The 12579-nt window shown below is 47.1% G+C and overlaps 1 protein-coding gene across 2 annotated transcripts in view; it reads left to right on the forward strand.

The window, feature by feature from the left end:
- Window positions 1-12579, forward strand: part of CCAR1 (cell division cycle and apoptosis regulator 1) — a 1290009-nt gene that overhangs the window by 1059246 nt on the left and 218184 nt on the right. For both annotated transcript variants that reach the window (XM_086922386.1, XM_086922387.1), the window contains exon 23: window positions 9912-10097. In XM_086922386.1, coding sequence (XP_086778512.1) covers window positions 9912-10097 — 186 coding nt within the window. The remainder of the gene's footprint in view (window positions 1-9911; window positions 10098-12579) is intronic.

The raw sequence follows: 12579 nt of genomic DNA on the forward strand, positions 1-12579 counted from the left end.
CCCAGTTATATATAAAATATCCTTTCGCATCCTTTGACAATTTATCATCATCTGTACCTTCCCCTTTTGGTGGAACATACAAGGGCGCGGCTTCACGCATAGGCATAACATGCAATGCAGAACTCTTATCTGAACCCCGGAGAGAACACTCCTTAATCTGCTCGTTATTCTCCGGCTCGGACTCCTTTTGCTTCCTTTTCCGCTCCACCCGCAATCTGGTTGTTTCATCTCGCAGCTGGATCAGTTGCTTGAAAAGGTCGTCAACATCTGCAAGATCAAACAACCCTTTATCCAAATTCTCACGATGTACTGACAAAGCTTTATGTTCTAACGTATCTGAAAGTTGACGATACGCGGCAACAACTTCATCCGCCAAATTAGACAGAAAATACAGTAATTCAAGATCCGTCCACCTACTCCTCTCCGCAACCACCTCAGCCTGAGAAACACAATTCTTATTCACTTTACGAGCCCAACTACGTAAATGTGCGGACCTCTCCGAAGTAAACCTGAGAGCGGATATACCCTTCTTTTCCGACTTATCCTGCCCATCATCACCCGAATCTTCAGCTGGAGCCGTTGGCGAACCGTACGGAGGCGGTGACCGATCTAGCAATGAAAAATCATCAATTTCATTATTAAGGACAGGATAAAGCGGTCGGCGAATAGGAAATTGACCAGTCGTTTGCAATTTACGTTCCCGTTCCTCCCTCTCTCTTTTCTCCTGAGCCTCTTTTTCCTCAAGCTGTAAAGCCTTATCCCGAGCAGCCTTGCGCTGCTCTTTGTCCGCCAAGGCAACTTCACGCTTCATTCGTTCACGCACCGCTTTCTCCCACATTCGCACACAATCAAACATATTTTGTCTAGACCTGCGTTGAAACAAACATTGTTCCACAAACTGTACTTTACGTAAATCGAACGACCCATGTAGAGGCCATTGCAATTCAGGATCGGATTTTGTATATTTATGCCATAATTTGCTGTACATTATAGGGGGAAGGCCAAATTTGATATACATATCCCTGTTCGGTGTACCTTCTGGGGGAGCCGGCTGTGCTTCTGCTAACCTAATTGTGGTACCATTTCCAAAACAGCACATCCCTCGGAGTGTGCTTAAAACAGGCATGTTCAAAAAGTATCACGAAAGCGTGACACCGTATAAAATGGCACTTACAGTACTTCACACAGATGTGCCGCTCAGAGGAAAAAAACAAAGTTAGAGAAACATCTCTACATGCCTGCCTATGTGAAGTGCACTACACATATAAATTCAAAGTTCACAAATTCACAAACGTTAGCTAACTCAAATCAAAGTCATAGGTCATAGGACTCCGGCAAGCGTCCGAGGACTACCTTACCGGTCACAAATCATAGAACTTCAGTAAGCGTCCAAAGACTACCTTACCGAACACAAATCTTACCCAAAATCTCAAATGTCCAGATTCCAACTGCCAAGGTCTTGTGATCAAATCAGCCAAACAGCACTTTCCCAGCAACGCAGACGATCGAAAACTCAGTCGGAGACCGGCGCCACCTGGAAGGTCAGATCAGAAGGAAAGGAAGAAACACCGTGGGTGCCAAGACTCGGGTCACTCAGTGGCAGCGCGCGTCCATGGCGAGTTTCCAAGCCTTCGTCACGACCTCTCCTTCGGGCATCCGAGTCGCCGATGAGTCCCTTCGTGGTCGCCAATTTGAAGTAATCAGGGTTCCCAAGGCCTACATGCTCCGTAGATAACCCACTTACACTCAAGAACTGTTGGCACGGAAACTGTGAAAGTCAAAGAACAAGTTTATTAAGACCCCATGGGGTGGTGGTACACTCATACAGCACCCTTCGGTAATGCAAGAGGTATCACACCGAACACCGGTGTGACCCAGACTTTTATACAGTTTTGAGGTAATAAAAGATAGGCGGCACAAGTTACAACACATTATGTACATATATGGTCATGTTTTGGAACACAGCCAGCTCATTGGAGGGGGCACAACTCCGTTGGTCAGTTTGGCACACATTCCTGAGGGGTAACTGGTCAGTGGGGACTGCGCATGCGTGAGCTTGACCAGCACTAAAAATAGCCTGTTGCTGGGCAGACTGAAGTGGTCAGTGGTACGGACAACGGACTAAAGGGCACGCCGGCCACGAGGCCGCTTATGGTCTAAGATGGCCGCCGCAACATTCAAAATGGCGTTTTAATGTATAGCCAAGTTAAGGAGGAAAAACGTGTAGTTTCAGCTAATCGCTAACACGGCCATGCCAATTACGACACACCCATGGGCAGGACCTAGTTGCGTGCCAGCCCCTTTTCTTAGGATAAAGGTAGGAGCGGGCCCCGTTCCCAAATTAGATAATCTTGAATCTTGAACGACTTTCCACGAAAGGAACTCTTGACTTTCTTTGAAGACTCTCCCTTGTGGCTAAGGAGTAGCCACCCTGCACCCGCAGGCACCACCTAAGCATCGCGGTTTGCTGCACGTCCATCCTCCGGATCAAGACTGCCCAGCTCGACGAGACCCGGATTCCCTGGCATCTCTGACCTCTACCTGCATCATCAGCCCAGCTGAGATTCGTGGGTGTGACGAGACCTGAGGGACCGGCCATCTTCAAAACCTGCACGACGCTTACCCAGCACGACCGCCGAGGGATCCTCGAGTGAGTGCACTGGGGTTTGAGAAGTCCCAACCCTGAGCAGCTCCAGCACCGAAGTCCAGCCCTCCAGCATCCACGAGATCTGCGCGGGGCCCTTCTGCTCTTTGCTGCTCACCGCGTTGTCCGGCCACTTGCCTGCTGGCTAGTGGCCCTCTTTACGACGTACCACGACGATTTCACCGCTGGTCTGGGTGCTCCAGACTGGCCTTTGCTCCCTTCCACAAGAGGAGCACCCGGACCCTCCTGGTCCTCTCCAGACGCCATCTTGACTCCACCGCGTGGGCTTGCCTTTGCCAAGGTTTGTTGCTCCAATCCTGGTTCCAGCATCGCCGACAGCAGACACCCTCGTGGGACAGCTCGCACCTCCAGCCTGGTTGCCGACAACGCCTCCTGGCCCGTGTGACTCCAGAGTCCAGCGTCGCCCACTCACCTGATTGCGGTGACCTCATCCTGGTGCCCACACAATCACTGGCTAGTGATTAAGAACTGAGTCCCCTCTGCTTTCAGGTCGGCTCCATCACCGATCCAGGCTTGGATCACTCCGAACATCTTCACTGGTCGCCTGCCAGCAACTTCTTCTTTCAGGCTCCATAGACTACAACGAGGATTCCCGACGTCTTTTGAACCCTATGCAGCCCCAGCCCCTGGGCTAGGTAACCCAAGCATTTCGGTGCTCCAACGCAGGTTCACTATCCAAGTGTCCAGATCCTTTGTCATTTTAAGTCTACCTAGTCGGATTCGTCCGAAAACAGTAACTTTAGAAATACTAGCCTCCATAGACTTTGTCCCGCATCCCGCGTGAGAGTGCACACTCTGCACCCGATCTCCCTAGGCCTCCTGCTCCTAACCTTAGGGTTCAATAGTGTAGTCCTAGCGATCCTGAAGCCTCTGGATCTTGTTACTCACCTGCTTGTATTTCGCATTCCACTTTTAGTGTATATGGTTTGTCGTGCCCCTCGGGCATTTGTGTAAATTGTGCAACTTGAAGTATTTTCGTAAGAGCTCAGGGTAGACTTGTTATAAATAAATATACTTTATTTTCATAACAACTTGTGTGGTGTCCTTCCACTTGGTGTTCAAGGGGTATATGTGATGGTAAAACAGCTGGCTTAACACGCCCTCTAGAGTTTAGCCTAAAGACTGCTTTTGTCCACGCTACTAGGATAGCTGGTCTATAAGGTTGACTTACAACCAATCATCAATAAGGGTCGTTTGGTATGATACACAGTGATCACTAGAATAGTGAGCACTATATATCAGGCCAACTTCTCACAGTATTCATCACGGAGCAAGACCTGGCCTATGTACAAAACCCAACGCTATTATTTCGCTTTACATTTCAGAGGCTAAAGGGGGCGATCAAACAGCATTACCCAACCTTTCCTAATGAACCGTTAAATTTGGATACATTGCAATTCCTTCTAACGTCTCCCAACACCACGCACTTGGTCTCACGACTCTACAAAATGGCGCAGGCTGAAATAGGCTGCAGGGCGACCAGGGCTCAGGATAGATGGAACGCAGTACTGGAGGCTCCCCTCACAGAAAAGGATTGGGAGATAGCCTGCACACTGACCAAAATGCTCACGCCCAACGACAATTTGCGAATAATACATTTTAAATACCTACACCAAGCATATTACACTCCAGTCCAATTGCATAGGTATGGTTTACGGGACGAGGCACGATGCAGACGATGTGGATACAGCCAAGAAGACTTTATTCATTTAGCGTGGCATTGTGCGGGGATACAGTCCTACTGGATCGAGGTCGTGGCTAAATTGTCCGAAATGGTGGGGGTCACTATTGTAAGTACAATTTGATGTTGCCTCCTGGGGTTACTAGGAGGTGTGAAAGGCACGAAACGTAGGTTCTGCGCAGTGGCCTTGCTGTTGGCTAAGCGTAGAATCTCAATGTACTGGGAGAGTATTAATGTACCATTGGTCAAACACTGGCTGAATGATATGTCGCATTGCCAGGACACGCTCCAGACCTATAAAGAATCACTGACGCCTAGGTCCAGGCCTAAGGACATCTGGGTGTATCTTACAACCTACCTGAATGCACATGTCGATGATTGAGTGTTTTTTGACGTCTGTTATTTAAATTGACCTCCCACAATTATTGAGATGCAAAGGCACTACATGTTTCTTAACGCTTTAATGTCGGTTGGGTGGGGAGTGCGGTAGTGGAATGATCCAGTTATGGTTTATGACTGTTGTATAGTAGAAAAAGCAAAATCCGAGACCAAACGTTACTGTTAATGCGGCCGGCCCACAGTGGTTGTAGGCGACTTGCTGTGTATTATATATACTTGTGTTGCAGTTTCTTTATGTGACATTTATTTAACGGATTGATACGCTGCTGGCCCAATCAGGGTTGTAGGCACCAAGCCGTGTATCATTGACGTACAATATCAATAAAGGTCTTGGAATAGGCAAAAATGTATAAAAAAAAATAAAAAATAAAGGGCTTACCGTTCTTTCTGAGCGCAGAGCCTCTGTCTTACCGGAATCCTAAAATTCACGAAAAGGTCCAGACTTGTTGAGAGAACTGCTAGGGCCTTACCTCTGGACTGATTTTCAACAATTGGCGGTTTGTGGTGGGTTAGGTATCTGCATAGGATGATGGCCGCCTCTGCTGGAAGTTTTGCAAGATCTCGCGAGTGAGACTTATAGTTCCAGAAGCACATGGCTTCTCCTGGCAGACGGTAGGACGGTACTTGACCCCGGAGTACAGGGCAATAAAGTGTTTGAGGCCACAGTGTCTCCTCAAACCTCAGAACCGGGAACACTTACAGATGGACCTCCGCAGCCAGTGCAACTCTTAAATGAGAGCCGGGCCGGCTGTTTTTAGGTCTCGCCTAAGCAGCGCGCATGCGCTGCATAGGCAAAAGATCTTTAGCCATCGCTTCGGCTTTTCAGCCAAAAACGTGCATACGTTCCATTGCCTTCAGTGGAAAAGCATGCACGTTTGGCGATTCCCTTGTGGGAGCAAGCTTATCACCATATGTTTGTAATTAACTTACAAACACATGGTGCCCGTGGCTCGCTCCCGCAAGGGAAACGCTTTAACATTTGCAGACACATTTTTAGGCGAGGCTCGCGGCCAATGCTTGTCTTATTTTCCACACATGCTCAGACGTCTTAAAGAAAGGTGGCTTCCCTCCCTGTGGCTAAGGCTTACATGCGGTGTCCCCTATTGAGATATTGTAGGGTCCCCACTGCTTGAGGTACAAGGTGACCCCCATCGTGCTGACCGTGTCCTAGAACCTCTTCTCCACGTACATGTGAATCAGGGAGGTCCTGCCTACATGCACATCCCCCAGCAGCACCACCTTCACGTTGCGCTTCTTCATCCTGCTGCCGGGGGCGGGGTGAGGGGCCACGGCAGCGGAACTCTCCGTCTTCTGCCCCAAGCTTGTGCTGGGAGCCCCAGCGCCCACCCGGAGCCCGGGGAGGTTGTTCTCAAACACACTAGAGGCGCAGAGGGCTGCTGGTTCGATACAGCGACTACCCCGCATTCTTCCAAGCGCCTTACTCCTGGACGGCCACGGCCAAACACCGCTGTACTTTGAGCTTTCATCAACTTTTTATGCAAGGCGTTCGCCTTCCCTGTTCTTTACGACCCGCATTCCCAGAATCTTCATCCTTTTTATTTGGCTTCTTTTTTTGTTTCACTTAGCGCCACCTTACTAACTTTCTTGGGTAGGACAGACAACGTTTACGGAACCTCTCTGACACACTTTTATCCGGATCTGGAAGCTGTCTCTGTTGACTGTTGCGACAGTTCCCTTCTCCTGTCAGAGGGGGCGGAGCAGGAAGCACGTTCATGCTGTCGCAGTACATTAACCCACAAAGAAGCCTGCAGCCCGCCTAAGACAGGTAGTACTGCACTCACAGACCATTGCATGAGCACCGCTGACACGTAAATATATTTTGGAAGTACTCCAGTACAAGACTAACATATTCTCGAGCACCAAAACAGAGGCCTTCTCTGTTGGTCAAAACAAACATTTGCAGCCAAATAAGTTTTTTTATCACTATTTCACAGTTCGTACCCCTCCAAAGTTTAAATAAAGGTCAGTTAGTGTTAAATACGAGCATTAGCAAAGCCAATAGGTCGAGCCGTGGCAAGTCTTCAATTGAAAGCATATAAACTAGAAATTAAAAGTGCACAGATAATAAACAAGCATTGGCATAACCTATAGGTCTTGCCTTTGGGACCTTATAAGTCTTTAGTTATCCAGCACACTATATCCTTGGTGCAACAACATCAACTGTTGCATGACTAAACACTTATAAAGTCTAAATGGCGAGACCTATTGGCTATACCAATGCTTGTTACATTCTTACGACAGCGTTCTTGCAGCACGGCGAGATCATGACAGGAGGTCACAGGCCTGTCCAAACATCTCTGTGTAGGCACGGCGAAGTCCTTAATTATTATACCCCCAAACTCTTCCTGTTTCGCAATCCGCCTGTTTCCGATGCCTTTAGGAGGCTAATATCATATGACTTGAACCTATCCCAGTCTCGAGGATTTCGGTAGAGAGATTTTAAAATGTTATTAGTTTTAAGCTAGAAACTAGAATTAAACCAGATTCCTGTACCATATTATTAGGTTATGCAATCTGTGAAAACGACTTGTATTGATGAAAAAGACAATTTGTATTTAATTGTAAATGAATTGAAAAGTCTCTCATGTGAAACATTTGAAGTCGACAGAAGTACAATAATTTATATTTTGGCAGGTGTAAATGGGTAAAGTTATGTCACTAGAATCATTGTATGCTTTTTAGAATTATTAACTACACAGTTTTGTATAGTATGGACATTTTTATAACGCAGTACTCTATAATGTGTATTTATGAGGGCCTTTTGTAAGATCATATATAATCAACTTTTTTTAACCTCAGATAGGAAAAAAAGAAAATGTTTTACCTCTCAACATCTTTTAATGAGCATGTACGAATGGTCTACTAAGAGTGAAACACACTGTGCTGGAGTGGTTTGCTAATAATACGCCTGATATCAGAGTGGCTCTACATACCGTGGTCCGGAGCTGGGAAGAGGGAGGGAGGGCTAGAGGCCCCGAGATTTGACCTCTACTACTGCGCAGCGCAGCTCCTGCCGGCTGCGAGATGGTTCGTGGTTGCTGACAACTGGGAACTACAGCTCCTGGTGGGCAGTGCAGACGAGAAGGCTCTACAAGTGGCTTTGATGCAAGGACGGGGTGCGGATGAAGCCCTACCCTATGTGGTACGCCACACAGCAGGAGTCTGGCAGCGGTTTGTGGAAAAGATCTTGAAGCGGGCCACCCTTTCTTAGGGAGCTGCCAGTGTGGATCCTGGCCCCAGTGTTGTTGATGGGGGAGAGTGTCCTTCCGGGAATGGCGGGACGGAGGCTGTGAGACTTTGGCAGATCTTTATCCGGATGACTCCTTCGTGTCTTTTGAGAGAGCCACGGAGGCCTTTGGCCTGAGCAGGGGACAATATTTACACTATAGGGGACTCCAGGAGGTAGCGAGAACAACCAGGCCCCAGTTCCCGGAGGCGCCACCGCTGACGCACACCCTTAACATCCTCCTTTCCTGCGGTATGGGAAAGCAGTTGATATCCCTACTGTATTCAGCCATGCAGCGGGATTCGGCCCCGCCGACCGCGCCGTCCTGGGCGGCTTAGGAGACAGATCTGGGGATGGCTTTGGAGCCGGGACAGCACAAACGTATCGGGCTTTTGACCCGGAAAGTCTCGTCTAATGCACGGTTCAAGTTGATCCACTTTAATTTTATGCATCGCACCTACATGACCCCGGTATCCTTGAAGCATATCTCCGCAGACAGGCGAGATGACTGCCCTAGATGTGGGACGTTGAGGGCTGGGTTCTTTCATCTGGCCTGGGAATGCCCGCAGGTCGGTTACTTCTGGAAGGAGGTGGTGGAACACTTCAGCCGTGTCACGGGCCTCCGGATTAATCTGGAGCCGCTTCATTGTCTCCTGGCGTTGGTGCCCAAGCCCAAGAAGAGGAACTTGTCCTATAAGTTCCTGCAGCTGCTGTTAGGGTTGGCTCGGCGGCGCGTGGCTATCACTTGGATGGGGCAGAGGGCCCCTGCACTGTCCCTATGGCTTAAAGATGTTAGGGAGTGGTCCCTGGCTGAAGAAACACACATGCAGCGCACGCAACGCGATGAGAGACTGCTGGAGGACCTCCTGGCTTGGAGGGTGATGTGTGCTGAGGGATGCCGGATAATGACTCGGATGCCACTAGTGCTGAATTGTTCACCCCTGAGGGTTCTGATTCCGAAGAGAATGTGGTGAGAGGTACGACAGAGGGACCTGTGTTGGGGTAGTGCCCTGATGGGCGCGCACTGATGTTCCCTATTTTGTAACCCTATAAATTGTCCTGTGTCCCAGAGAAATGACTGTAAGTGTGAGGTCTGCACCCTATCGGGCCGTGAGAAAGTAACCTGACTCTTGCATGTACTCTATTGACGATGCCGCGTTTTGGGGGGGAGTGTTTAGTTGTTGGGTGTTTGATGGGGTTCGTATTGCAAACCACCTGTGCGGATGGGTGGTAGGTGGGCTACATGGAAGACATGGAAAAGGAAATGAATGACACGAATAAAGGGGGGGGGACAAAAACGGAAACTGCGGATGTTAGAAATCCTGGCGTGTTTATATAATTGGTTATGTTTTTCTCTGTGGCATTCCTCAATGTATCGCCGCCCGGCCTCCGTTGTGGGCCAGAAGGCTGTGTCTTATCCTGTATGTGGACTTTGGTCATATTCGAATCAAAATGCCTGTGTTTTGGATGGGCCTGGAATATGTATTTTATGTTCTTGTTTTCCGCAATAAACATATTTAAAAAAAAAAAAACAATACGCCTGATATAGTTAGCTCAGTTTTTAACACATTTTTTTATTTTAACACAATGTATTTCACTACTTCTTGGTGCTGTAGTGGTAGTTTACTGTAAAAAATAATTGTATTGATTTAGAAACTGATGCTTATGCTGGCTTTTAATGGAACAGCTGATGTGTTTTTATAATATTACAACTGCGACCTATAAAGATGGAATATGATTGCATTTTCTTGCAAAAAGTGGTGAAGTATTAATATATCTGCACTGAAGCAATTTCTGCTTTTGTTACATATTTTTTGAGATTTTATCATTTTCTGAAAATTTGAGTTTATAATGAAACTTGAAATCTTTTTGATACATGTGATTTTCTTAAAATATGTTTTAACCTAATTGTGACACAGGTAACAAGGTGTTCCTGCCAGCGCCAGTTAGCCAAAAAGAGTCTAATAGCTCAGAGCAGAGCGGTGGCCTATTTATGTACAATGGAGCTATGGTAGACGTTGGAAGTATCTTAAAGAATCTAGAAAAGAGTGAAAAAGCAAGAGCTGAGATAGAACAAAAGCTTCTGAAAATGATGGCCAAAACAGGTTTGTGATATATTTTCTTATTTATTGTCTGACTTTGGGGTATTCTTGTAAAATCACACTCTCTGGTCAGTGCTTAATTTGCTAAAGAATAAGTGCAGTTGCCCAGCGTTTTGTTTAGAAACATGAAGCTGTGGTCTTGAAGAATGAGGGCGCCAAATACACGCGCTTTACAGTTTTGATTCCATCTCATTCCTCTTGAATCCCCTATCAAATTCTCCCTGGCTATTTATTTCACTCTTGCAGGTTCTCTTCAATCCTTGCTTTTTTTCTGTTACTGTTTTTCTGACTTTGATAGGTACTTAACCTCAGATTACTCATTTTTTAAATATTCCCCAATGCTTCAGACTAGATCCGGAAACTTTCCAAGTAGAACCCATGCACACTGGTATGTGGCATGTGTGGCTTCATGCCAGCGTCTTTCTGCTCTGGAAGTGACCTCAAAACCTACGACACTAGGAGCACCCCCTACACCCACCAACCACGCACGAAACCTAGGGGTCATCCTCGACCCCACACTCTCCATGCCAAAGCAGGTCAACGTCGTCTCCTCCTCCTGCTTCAACACCCTCCGCATGCTTCGCAGGATCTTCAAGTGGATCCCCACCCAAACTAGAAGGACGGTCACCCAAGCCCTCGTCAGCAGTAGCCTGGACTACGGCAACGCACTCTACACAGGAGCCCTGGCCAAACTCCAGAACGCCTCCTGAGGTTCTGTAAATTACGAATTTGTTCGTGCTCAGCCTCCATTTTGTGATCGCCGCCATTTTAGGTTGCCCTCACTCAGGCAGCTTGGCGAACGCGATGTTTTTATATCGTTTCTGCTTTGCGTGTCAGGTGGCTTCCTCGCCTATGTTTACTAACGAGTGTCAGGGTCTGGCCGAGTACACTAATTCCTGTCTGAGCTGATTAATCCCCGTCCGGACTACATGTCATTTCACACCATTGTTTCCTTTAAAGTTATCTTATCTGCTGTCCTTCGCTACATGTCTCGTGTATTCTCCTGTTTCTCGACTGTCCTTTTACAACATGCAGCTGTGTTTTTTCTGCTTGTAAATCTAATTGTGTGGATTCACTTGTGATTTACTTAAGGGGTCGAATGACAAACAGAACCGGGAACCTGAGTTGCTTTTGGTTTTAAAACATTGTCTATAACGTTTGCCTATAGCTCATGCTCTTGTGTGATTGCATTTTGCATTGTGTTGTATCGTATATAAACCTGTGCGCCACGGAGTTAACTGGCAGTCTCTTTTGAACCTCGTTGTACTGACGACTTCTAAGACCACTGTACTAGCTGCAGCTAATAAATACCATCTTCTGCGCCAAACGAAGAGTCCGTGTCTCTGTTTTGACAAGGCAGGTGAACCCCGGGGATTTAGGTGTACCCTGCGCCGCCGGGCCTTAAGGCTGCGGTTCTCCACGCTGCACGCCGGATCCTCGACATTCCCCGCCGCAGCCACATCACACCCCACCTGAAAGACCTGCACTGGCTCCCCATCCACAAGAGGATAACCTTCAAGCTCCTCACCCACGTACACAAGGCACTCCACAACACCGGACCAGCGAATCTCTATAGTGTAGTTCCTATATTCCCAATAAGCTCTGCGAATTTGAATAATATATCCTATAGATTTGAAGTAGGACTGAGGTCTACTAGGTCTCTATCGAATATACTAGACTTAATTGTGGGTGCCAGCTAGCTCAGAGATCACTAGAAACTTTCTCGAATACAGAAGAAGGGATTAGTTTCTGATAACCGCATAAACATGACAACTTTGTTTCCCAAGAATAAGAAATGTATCTCTAGAGTCGCAGAAACAATAGATAGTTATTTCACTCAGTCAATTGTGCATGCTTCGTTTCTCCAGAAGTGTAGAGAAATAGAAAGACAGGCGTTTTCAATGAAAGTTATTTATTGAACCGTCTTCTTTCTCATACAGAAGAAATGAACTGCTACAATCGTAATACTGGTTGCAAAGTACAATGCGTACAGTACGAAGAGTATTATAAAATAATACTGTAAAAGCATGATATGGTTTCTAAGCCATAAAATACATAGAATACATACAATAATAAATAAAGACTAAAAGTACTCAACCGGTGATTCTAAAATACGCCTACCCCAGTGTACCTAACCTAGGTCTAGTACGAGGGAAGAAGTAAGTGAGGTGTAGCTTAGTTTCAGTATTCTTTGCCAAGAATCTAGCCAAGAATTCTCTAAGGGTCTAATCAGCTCCGTACCTTGGTTTAGAATGAAGGAGGTCTGGTATCTCTCTCTCAGGACTCGATTTCCCAATAACCCGCAAGGGTAGGTTGGAAACACTGGAGCTGGATTTCTCGGCAAGAGAAAAGACAGCATCTCTCTCAGTGCGTCTGCTGGAGGGTCGGCTTCCTTCGGCACTTGCTGTGGCGAGATGCATCGGGCAAGTAGATAGTCGAACTGCTCCAAACCAGCGTGTGTTTGCCTGGGCAAGTGTGGGCATAT

Source organism: Lissotriton vulgaris, chromosome 5 (genome assembly GCF_964263255.1).
Source record: "Lissotriton vulgaris chromosome 5, aLisVul1.2, whole genome shotgun sequence".
NCBI classification, from domain to species: domain Eukaryota; kingdom Metazoa; phylum Chordata; class Amphibia; order Caudata; family Salamandridae; genus Lissotriton; species Lissotriton vulgaris.